General features: G+C 36.3%; 1 protein-coding gene across 1 annotated transcript in view; it reads left to right on the forward strand.

Moving 5' to 3' along the window:
- Positions 1-6,815, forward strand: part of LOC134838649 (protein FAM81A-like) — a gene marked incomplete in the record, with an annotated part of 119,592 nt that extends 112,777 nt beyond the window's left edge. Inside the window, 2 exon segments of the mRNA XM_063854110.1 lie at positions 5,234-5,338; positions 6,641-6,815. Of these exon segments, the coding sequence (XP_063710180.1) occupies positions 5,234-5,338; positions 6,641-6,815 (280 nt within the window).
- Positions 6,816-12,235: the final 5,420 nt, after the last annotated feature.

Below are 12,235 nucleotides of genomic sequence, written 5' to 3' on the forward strand. Positions count from 1 at the left end.
GCCCCAGTCGATTTTGTTACTTTTACTGAAGGAAATTTTGAATATCTATCTATAGCCGTAAGCTGGTAGATTTTCTTCCCCTTTATATCTTCTAGAGGCCCCGCATAATCTAATTGCAGTTCCTGTCCCGGCTGCGTGAGCAGTGGGAGTGTTTTTGACGCATTTTTTGATATGATATATTTAACGTTCTTACCATAGCGTGTACAGCTAAGACATTCCTCTGCCATCTTCACAATAACTTTGTGCATATGTGGCCACCACAGGTATCGAGATACGTCCAACATGGCTTCTTGTCCTGGGTGGCCTCGGTGAATTCGTTTCAACACTGCAGGATGCAGTTATCCTGGAACGGCTAATCTTCTATCTACTATGATGCAATCGTCTACAACGGCCATTTGATGCCAGAGTGAATTCGTATAGGGCCCCATCATTTCGAATGAATGCCGATCTTTCCGTTCTATCACTCTCCTTAATCTATCCATCCATGTATCCTCCGTTGTTAACTCGGCAAGTAGGTTTCGGTCGAAAAGTTTCGACAGATTGTGCAGGTTATTGTCTTCTAGTTGTTCTGCTTGTCGAAATTCTTCTTTTCTGGACTTCCTATCGCTCTTCCGTCCTCCAACTAGACTAATCTCAGGGCTTGATATTGGGCTGTCGGCCGTAAGGTCCATTTCTATAACTTTCACATCGTTTCTTTCTGGTATGTTCTTCTGTGGACTGGACATTTCTGTTGACGCTTTTAACTCCAGCAAACTCCCCGGTATCACTTTGTCTGCATGTTCTGACCCAACTAAATCCCAGAAGGAAATTAGCCTTTTGGGATCTGGTTGTGGAGTCCCTGAAGGTGTTGGTAATGAAGTTGATTGTCCTGATTCCCTTCTCTGATTAACGATATCCATTTTCCGCCATTCAACCTGTGGCATATCATCCTCTGAACTGTCTGATTCGTATCCTCGTTGTACTGTTCTCGTTCTCCGATATGTCGTTTCCGTCACTTGTTCCAGCATTTGATCTCTGTTTCTTTCTCGTTCTACTATTTTCACTGTCTTTCTCGGTTTTCCTCCATTCTGCTTTTTCTTTCTAGATATTCTTGTTTTCTAGTATCGTCGACCGACTGTTTGCAATGAGAAAACTTGCTTAAATTGTTTGGCTCACAATTTGAGAGACTTGAAATTGGACCGTTTTTGTTCCGGTCGAGCCGTGTTCGTTTTTGAACCGCACGTTTGCTATATCAGCCGTGGGATGACTTATCGTTTAATTCATCCAATGTGTCTCTCAATCGAGAATGTTCTAGAATATTTTCATTCTAATTTGTGTTTACTGTATCGTTTAGCCGGCTGCTTAAGCAGTCGAGTGCTTTATGGAAACATTCAATCGATGCTACAACGAATTTTTCATCTAAGTTTGTCTCTGGCCACGGTTCTCCGTTTGGCTCTCTTGACATGTAGTCCACAATTCCCATGTCTTTACCTGGTTTATGTACCACTCTAAATTGGTAAGGTAGTAGTCTATCTACCCACCTAGTAAGTCGGGATTGGTACCTTTTGTTAGATTTATATTCTCCTGGTGCTGATGTATGAGCTTTTTGGTCTGTAGCCAGAATGAATTCTTTCCCCAGTAGGCAGTGTTTAAATATATCTACCGCCCAAACTACTGCGAGCAGTTCTAACTCGTTTGTCGAATACTTCTTTCCTTGAGCGTTAAGATAACGTGAAGCGAACGCAATAGGTACCCATTCGTCATCTGTTTTCTGTTCTAAAGTTGCTCCGAGACCACTGTGACTTGCGTCACACTTCACCCGAGTATTTTTTTTTTCAAAGAGTGCTTTTTACCCCTTTCAAATTTTTTCACGGGCAATTTTTTATTTTTCAATTTTTTCTCTCGTTTTCTTCTATTAACAAAGGTCTGAGCTGATCGGTTAAGCTCGCAGCGTTAGGAATGAGTTTAGAAAGATGGTTAATACTACCCATAATCGATCTCAATTGTTTTAGAGACTTCGGGTGTTGAAGTTTTAGTATTGCCTCTGTCTTGGTGATTTTTGGTGTTATTCCTTCTGAGGTAAGTTCGTGACCTAACCAGTTCACTTCTGGTTGAAAGAATGCGCATTTTTTCAATTTAAGCGCTAAATTTTCATTATCCAATTTCTTTAAAACGTCGGTTGCTAGCTGTTCATGTTCGTGTTTTCCCCCTTTGATACAATCAGAATGTCATCCAGAAATCAGAAAGTTTATTTCGCATGATTTAGTGTTCGATCCATGGCTTTTTGAAATTCTGCAGGCATGTCTGCTAATCCATAGAACCCGGTTAGAAACCTATATGTTCCTGTTGCCTGCCCACCCACTATGTTAAAGTTACACTGCTTAGCTGTTTCAGCATTTGACTAATTTGACTATAAGCGTATTTCAAATCCAATACCGTGAAATACAACGTACCTGCTGTATTAGCAGGTACTATTTGGCTTACTCCATCCAGTAATTCGTCCACATTCGGCATCTGATATTTGTCGTTATAAAGTTGCCTATTTATGTGTTTTGCATCTAACGCCAATTAAAAGTTAACGGAATCGTCTTTCTTTACGGTAATTACTATCGGAGCCATGAAACAGTCATTTGTGCTTTTGTCAAGTTTTGTTATATGACCTTCTGATAACCACTTCGATGATTCGGCTTGCACTTTTTCATGTATATGTATAGGAATCAACCTACCTTTTTCTTGAATGGGGCACAGTGGGTATTTGAATTTTGTGTTCACCTCGTGATTTTTGATGCCCCTTTTCGATCAGATAGGGACGGGAATTTTTGGTAAAATTGATGTTTCATACCATCTGACTGCTCGCACAGTAGCACGTCAAACCTGGAGTTTTGTGACGGTGCAGACTTCTGTGACGTCTGTATCCCCAATTTCCTTGTAAATCTAATCCCAGAATACATCGTGCTCGGCGTTCTGTCACTAATAACGATGCGTCTGTCACTTCCTACCCCGCCGGCCGACCTTATACTAGTATATAATGCTCCGAGTATTTGAATTGGTTGCTTGTTATAGTCAACAAACTGTGTCGACAGGTTTTGTTCTTCAGCGGGGATGAATTTTATCTTTGGAGCTCCCACCATCAGTGTTTTTGCTGTTGTCCAGTTCAGAAATGATACTGGACTTCCCGGATCGATCGTCATATTTATAATATGTTTGTCGATTCTTACCAACGGTTTCAACGCTTTTATTTGGTGTGATTTTGGATCTCTCCAAATGCCAATTTTTCGAACATCCTTTGTATCACATGGTTGTCTTTGACTCCTGATATGATTTTTCCAATTTTTCCAGGTGAATCATGTAATCTAGGTTCGACCACCATGATTTCAAACTCCTCACAGGAATCAAAACTGTGAATTAAGTTGCACCCTTCCTCTGAGCTAGAATTTTCTTCTGCAATCTCGTTCACTTGATTCGATCGACACATTTTCGCAAAATGGTTTTGCTTATTATAGCTTTTACATGTTTTCCCATAGCTGGGCAAGTTTTCAGATGTCCTTCTCCAAATGTTCTGCCACGTCTTTGTTATCGTTCCATTTGTTTTTGAATTGATCTCGATTCGACCTCCTGTAATTCTGATTTTTATTTCCAACTGCCATAGAATTGTCCCCCAATTGAGCTTCCCACTACCGATTTCTGAAACGCTTGTGTCGTTTGCTTGCTTTGTTCAAATTTAATAGCTCGTTTGAGTACTTCATCTGGTGCGAAAGTTTCAAAAGTCAATGTATCTTGAAGTGCAGTATTCTCCATTCGTGATATGAATAGATCTCGCACCAATTCTTCCTCTAATCCGCCCAATTCGGCCGTAGCTGCTTGTGCAGTTAAAGCCGCATGAAAAGACTCCAAAGTCTGTCCGGATTCTTGTGTCCTGGTGAATAATCTGTATCTCTCGTACTTAATGTTTTTCTTCTTTTCAAATGATACTTTAGCCAATCTCACCATATCTCTGAATTCAAGTTTTGATATTATTTCAGTATGTGGATTTTTCTGTACACATTTTTTCTTTCCTTCTGTGCCTAACGCCAGAAATAGACGAGACGTAAGTCGTTCTTGAACTTCGTTGTAAAACACATTATGTCCAACATTGGGTCCTCGTTCCCTTCTCTCTTCGTTTTCGAGTAATACTCTGTCTCTTCTTAGTCTCTCTCTCGCCTCCCAATCAGTAACTGCCTGAGCAGTTTCTTTTTCTCCTGGGGTTTCAGGGCGGGCATCGGCTCATCAATGACTTCTTTCGGTTCTTCTAGTAATATCTCAGGATTCACACTTTCTTTGACCGTCACTGCTAGCATAAATTGATCCAACCAAATTTTGAAATTCCATGGTGGATCTGAGCTAGCTGAGGTCCAGAACACTGGGATACCCATGTCCATTCGGTTATCCTGTGCAATGAATCCTGCTGGCTGCGCCATGTGGTAAAGTGATATAATGCTATAAGCTCAATTGAAAATGATATAGTCTCAAAAGTTTAATTCAACCTGAAACTTTGTTTTCTTTCAAGAAATACGGTTCCGTGAACCAGCTCTATAACCGTATCTTGGTACGCAGAGCTCAACAACTAACTAAGGTCTAACCAGCGATCAGTACTGCATGACCTTGACATAACTTAATAACAATATATAAAATTACAGATACCGATATGCGTTCCAAGGTTAGTGTGCAGCGAAGTTAACATGGTTACTACACATGCAGTAAGTGCTGTACCACAACCACCAAAACATCAGCACTCAGCTTTTGTTTCATGATTTATATAGAAGAGTTATGTTTCACATACCACTGGATTCTTTCAACTAACATAAAGGGATCTCTACGAAACTTTTGTTTCGTGATAAATCTTTGTGTTCAGATGAACCAAAGAGTGAAAAGACATCTCAATATTACAGATTTTTGACACAAAAAAGGATTAGAATCAATTATAACAGATTGTAACAAGTTATAAGAGGTTATAAGAGATTATAAGAGATTTTCGGAAAAATTATAATCAACTGTAATTGATTATATTATTTTATAATGTCACAAAAATGGTTATCAGTATAATTGATTATAGATTGTTTAAACATCTAAATTTGGCGCGTATAATTAATTATAAATTTTATAAAATCACAATTATAATTGTATAATAAAAATGATTATTTCCTTTTTTTACTGAGTGCGGGTGGTTTTTTCTATGCCCTACAGAATTCACACCAAAAGGCTATAATATGTTAAGATACATGGAGGAGCGACTGGTGGGACTGGAGAAGAGAATAGATGGACTTGAGGCATTCCGGGAGAACGTTGTCCACTCCACCGAGCGAGAAGAGGACCAACAGAAGTGAGTGTATTACAGTACGCTATGCTACGCCCCAGCAGCACTCTGTCTCTTTAAACCTCTTTTCCGGTCGACTACTTATGAAAAAAATGACTATCATTTTTCCATACAAACAAAGGCTGTGAAATTCTGCAAATTAGTTTGAAAGTTATTTTGAACAAAAGGGTAGTTGTTTTGTTGCTTGTTTGACTTTTTTTGTATAGGAAATTACTTACTTTAGTACAATTTGCATTAGAAGAATTGGATGATAACAATTTTTGCATACACAATCTCTAAAAATGAGGAAAACATTTAAGTTCTCATTTCAATCGCTAAACCAGTTTTACGATCATATAAATATTGATCCAAAAAAACTTCTGATCCAGTCTTCTTACACAGAAGGCTCAAAGATCATCATGAACAATTTCTGCGATGTTTCAATTTTTTTTCGGTTTTAGACAACAGCATGTAAAATAATAACCTAAATATGTCCAAAAAGTAGGCCACAATTTGTCAATCTTTGATTTTTTCTGTATAGAGGCCAGTAGTAAGAAAGTTAATCACCCCGCCCTTAGAAAACCGAGACTTTTAGCATTTACCTTATTCAAGGGGCGGCGCAAAAGATTATGTTTGAGCCTGCTTTTTCCGAGTGTTAATTTAACCATATTGGAACACCCGAGACCAATAAATGACATCATGCCGCAAAATAAATGTTTCTGATTGGTTCAAAATCGGATGCATCAAAGAACGAAAATATTTACAGAATCATGTCGCAGAAAACATTCTGATGATAATTCAGAAGTTTGATGAATCAAATTTTACCATTTTACAACAATTCATATGTCGCGAGCTGAGAAACGTGATATTCTACCGTCATTTATTTGTTTATTTCAGCTCTGGAAATCCGTTTTTCAAGTTTGAATTTCAGATTATTTCAAAGATCATAATGAATGATAATCAATGAAATTAAAATGGTTTGATTTAAGTTTCCTTTTACATAAAAAAGCCTAAAATATCAAATTCCATCGGGAGGAGGTTCAATTTCTATCTGAATATATCATTTTATTTTGAGAAGTTTAACAAAAAAACAATTCGAAAAAAAAAATTAAGTATAGATTTTTATTACAAGTTTGATTTACTAAAAAAATCTGGAAATTCTGGTTAGTTGTTCAACTGCTCACACTTCGCAAAAGTGAAATTTAGCTTGTTGAAAAAAATGCTCTTCTGCTCTGCTTCAAGAACGTTTCTGACGTTTGCTAGGTAGTCGATCTTCGAGAGATTCGAATTCAATGAAAGAACAACTCGGAAAAGGTTTCTGTCTAACAGGTGCGTCCCTGTCAACAACATGCTCTTCGTCACTGCTTTCATCCCAGGTGCGAGCAAATCCAGGGTCTGGGACTCGAAATGTGTCATCAATTTCACAATCAGAAGTCAGCCTGCTCGTTTCCTGTTCAAAATCGCTAACAAAAAATTCTTCATTGAGTCTATCATTATTTGGTAGATTAGCCATGACTGCAGTAGAAGTTGATTGATCATTGTAACAATTTGTAGTGACCGTAAGCTAAAGGCTGCAAACCATCGGCTTTGTAAAACCGCCGGTTATTGTAGGCAGACAAAATTATCTAGTTAACTTCACTGATTGACAAAATGGCTTTCTGATGTAATATTTTTCATAAGCTCACGTATGGCATTTTTCCCGAACAAAACAGATTTTTATTTTTCATGATGTAACGTTAACGTTGTTCTAACTGAACTGGTTACAACTTTTGTACTTTTTTGTTCTGTTCTTGTCTCCATCGATATACGCAATTGGGCATGTTTTCGGTTTCAAAAAAATTGCCTCCGAAAAAATATTTCTGTTTAATTGAGGAGAGCTTTTCTATTCTTTTTGCTTAAAAGGGATGGTTCTTCGGTTAAACACTGAAATCCCCGTGATCTTTAAAATTATTCATGTCTTTGTAAATATCTTTTGTATATACTTCGTAAAAGAGAGAATCAGTATCTCTATAAAGGACTCTAGCGTTTTTCCTAAAAAAGAACTACTTTCTCATAATGGAAATTGTACGACTGTAGTTTGAAAACGTTGGTTTGTTCCATTTGATACATTTTTTCAACAAAGTAAAAGCAACAAAATCCTCTTTGAAAACTTTGAAACGATTAAAATTGAGTTTGTAGCAATAAAATTTTGCTTGTTCCTCATCTGAAACCATAATCAGGTTCTTCCATCGTCTCAACTTTTCCATAGATTTACTAAAGCAGGAGTTGATCAAAAGCTTAAAGAAACTTTTTTTGAAGACATATATACCTGGTTGTTGTCTAAGCCATGTATTCGTGTCTATGTAGGGTTTCAAAAAATTTGACTGGTTGAATTGAAGAATTTTTGTTATTTTCGATTTTTACAAACCCTGCGCGAGAAAAAACTTGAGCCTTGTGTAATGGCAAATGTAATCTTTTTCGTCAAACAACATTTCCAGCAGTTTTTCCGTTGATGATCCCTTTAAACTAAAATTAAGTTGATAGGGTGACAATAACTCTTCTGAAGTCTTCATCTTTTGGGATCCCAACGGAAAATTGTTGTGATTTTTGTGCAGATAGTGTGAATATTTCGAATCAATCATCACAAAATAACCCTCCTCATATTCATCTGGTGTGTCTAAGACTTCATCGATGGTTTTTTCCGTCCTTATAAATCCTCCTGTCGGTATATGTTTCATCATAGTTCCACCACAAAAATTAACAACGTCCACGAAAAGTCCGTATTATGAAGGTTGGGTTTCGTCAAATTCAGGAAGTTATCGATTGTTAGCTTTCAAATATCTCTTCTCTGCTATTTTTTTCAGACCTTCGCGAACAGTTTTTTCACAAAACAATAATTAATCAACATTGGTTAGTACTTCGAGTTCAACGTCAGTGGTCTTCAACATTGCGTTCCACGATAAGTTTGGAGCTGAATCATAGTAATTCTGATCTAAATCAAATGTTTCTCTGAAAATATTTCGAAAGTTCTCAAAAACATCTACTAACACAAAAACATCTGTCGTTAAGTACAAATCATGATATTCTCCCATATTGATGCATTTTGAGTGGGAATCTATGAAGGAAGAAGGGCAAACACCTTTTTCATCAAAATTTTTTCTGTTCAAGTGAGTTTCTAGAAATATTTAGAGAGCTTCCTCAAACTTTCAGGAAGAAATCGAAAGCTGTCGAGAAATCACATTTCCTCATATTTTGTGTTGAGTATCCTTTTTATGTTCCGGTAGCTTCCCACGGGTCAAATTAGCTTTAAAACTGTAGATTTTTTCGTTGCATAGTACAACGGTAAATCTCTCACCATGTTCTAGCCGAATACACCGAGTCGAATGATGCGCATCAAACCGACTTAAACAAAAACACTGAGGTGAAAGACTGTGTCCTTTGACGCAAGTTGCGGTTGTTGTGTGGCTGTATGATCATGATGAACAACTTTGTCATCGCGCAAATTTTCATTGCAAATTAATCATTTTTTAATTTTTGAGAATAATTTCTGCCTATTCTTAGTTGCAATTTGGAGTTGTCTGTGTTTGCTTCGTTTGAGATAAAATTTTGGCTCGGAGACGTAACCAATCAGAAAATTTCGGAATGCAATCAGGTCCCTGTTCGAATTCGTATTTTGTTTGTTTGGTGGTTCTATCAACTAGAACTGCACCGAATGAACAAGCTTCTTGTTTTTCCAGATGAATTGTACCAGCCTTAATTGGATCCAATCTGCTTGTTAGTTGTTTTTGACACAAGGCTTCGGTGTCTGCATAAATAATGAATGGGCACATTGAAGTTTTAAACCAATGCTGAAATTGAACTTTCGAAGTTTTTCAGAGCGTTTTTTATTGATACAGCGTCATGTATACCGCATAGTTTCAGATGCTCCTTCAACCGTTCTTTTGAAGAAAATCCATGCAAACATCTTTCACAAAACTGACTTCGGTTGCTGCTATGATCATCAAACTGACGTGCCATGAATGCATTGAAGTTTGTTATAAGACAGAAACGGAACATAACTCCATCGCATATTAGCAATAGGTTAATGCGCTTGGATCTTCTTTTTGACAAGAACAAGAGTACACTATCGTTCTTATCCAGTCAAAAAACAAAAATCAGTTATCCATTGACGACCTCAAAACGTTGAATATCGGATAAACAAATACTGGAAAATTGGATGTAAATCGATTTAAAATTAATTGGGATCAATGTTTTTAGCTGAGACTTAAGATCATTTAAATCGTTTTTAAATTGATCCAAGTCAATCTTGATCTTTTTTTTTCATTCTTCTTACTTTTTTCATAAAAAAATCTATCTTAATTTAGTTCAAGTGCTTTTTGTTACTAAAGTCGATCCTCATCCATTTTTTTCAGTGCGGGTATGGCAAAATCTTTAAATAGCTACCACAAAGTGAATTGTAATGAATTGAATTAACAATATGCAGATATACTTTTTACTTGTTCGATAGTTTTTACTGCATATAATTTTACTGTTTCGCACAGGGCAACTACAAATGTTTTAAGTCTGACAAGTAGGGAAGTACTGAAATTCAATCCTGATAGTCTGAAAACATCAGAGCTCGAACACGACAGTCAGACCGTAAAAGCAAGCACAACCTCGAGCTTGTCACATTCACTCTGCACGTCAAAGATAGCCTGTCTCGAGCTTTTGTTTTATTTTGATCAGGCCGTCGCGGTCGAATTGTGATTTTTTTCCAGATCTTGATGAGCTAGGAAATGTATTTCCAACCGGCATGACCCAGAAAAGAAAAGACATGCTCGACCGACTGCTGACCCATACAGATTGCTGACGCAATTACTGTCGTCATGTTGAACCACTCAACAGTGAAAAAAAATTTTTCCACTTTTTTCAGACAGTTCGAAAGTGTATCCTTAAAACAATTTTACGCCTTGCTCGATTTGACACGGCGCTTCTGCATTTTCATGTTTTGCGTTTGAAAAAAAAATCAAAATTAAAATCCTTCTCGCCACACAATTTAAGCAGTCGGAAAAACAAAATGCAGTCGGTTGATAACTATATAATTGACTAGCAAGAGAGGAAAACTCCGTTTGATTCACAAAAAAGTTTGAGCCCCTTTGATTTACCGTTCTTTTTACGTAGCATTTTGCAGGAGGTCAGACATTTACTCAATATCCTTTTATATTTTTATAGGTTACATCCAGTCTCTTTCATTCAAATTTAACTTTTTCAATAAGAACTTATTACATTGATTAAGTGCGCATGCATCGAATTTTTATGGGTAAAAATTGACTAAAGATTGTTTTCGTTGACTAAAATTTTGTCTAGATGATCGATCCTTGTAGTATTTTTTTTAAAACGTAAGGGATTTTTAATCCAATGTAATAGACATGTTCGAAAAAAAATAATCCGTAATCGACTAAACTTGATTTCATTTTATCAGTATAATAGACTTTTTTGGTCAATAAATCTACAAAAAACAATAAATTTTTGTAGGTGTGACTTGTTTAGTCATGATTTTGTACCGTTCGGCAAAAAAACAAAAAATTTTAGCAAAAACTTATCAAACGTGCTCAAAATTACCATATTGGAACCTGATCTAAACTATATTTTATGATTGGATAAATTAGATATTTTACCACTGTAAAGTATTTAATATTAACCAATCATGATCCATCTAACTAACAACCCACTTATTTGTAAGTGCTGAAAATACTTGTAATTTCAGCACCAGAGAGATTTGAATTTAACTTAGAAATTAGTTGTCTCTCCAAGAGAACTTCAGCAGCCGCAATAAACCAGTATACTCTAGATCTATTGAGCCTAGCAGAGACTAGTTAAACACCCTGAGACTAGAAAGTATAAGAGTAAGATTAGGATCGGTATTAGACTAAGAAGTTGCACGAATCTATCCGGCCGAAAATAAGATAGCGTGACGAGCAGACGGTGTACCCTATCCGAAATTACTCTATGAGTTTACCACATCGGTTATAACTCATCTGGTGCGACCATAAGTCTCGAATAAGACCTTAATAGTTTAGATTTAAGCAAAAATTGATTAGAATTTAGACAAAACATTTTTAAAATGTTATACGATAATAATTTAATCGAATGGTCTCTACGACTCAATAGATCAGAGCCGCTATTCCGAACTATAACAGAACTAACCGGAATTGTAAGAAGACCTCCAACAAGAGACGACATACGACAAGGCAGAAACTTACCATATAGTTTTATGATTGTACGGCAAAAACCAACACAAACTTTTATATTTAGAATCTTATTAGCAATGAATTTAGATTTTCATTTGCAAACATAAAATTTTGAAGTCAATCTTCATGATCATTTCAGGCGCTAAACAAAATTATTAATATACAATAACGATTGATAAAAAGATCTCAGATCATTTTCTTAATTTCTGCAGTCTTATATAAAACATGTTTGAAAATCATTTATTGAAAATCAAAATAAAAATTAGTAGCATGACAATAAATTGTTAGTAATCATAAAATCACCTGTTGTCCCAGCTTCATCACCTAAACATAACAGCAATCATAAACTCACTAATACCATTAAAATACTAAGTTTTTTTCTTAAATTAATTTAAACCATTTTAAACATAAATTCATTCAATTTTAAAATCAGATCATCAAGGCTTATCCTTGGATCTTAATTAATTTTCTATTTCACTAAATTTAAAACCTGATCACCAAGGCCTATCCTTGGATCAAAAAGAACGATTTTGTTCTCCCCCACCCACTTAGCAAGTGTCTAACGACCTCAAACGTCGATTCACTATCCAACCCTTCCAAAAGACCCAAGACTAATAGAAACTTTTAAATAAAACTAACCATTCAAATTAGGATAAACAGTGAAGAACTTCGGTTATTCATCCTTCACTTGAACCCTCCTCTTACCAGACCCAGG

This window comes from Symsagittifera roscoffensis, chromosome 1 (genome assembly GCF_963678635.1).
Source record: "Symsagittifera roscoffensis chromosome 1, txSymRosc1.1, whole genome shotgun sequence".
NCBI lineage: Eukaryota > Metazoa > Xenacoelomorpha > Acoela > Convolutidae > Symsagittifera > Symsagittifera roscoffensis.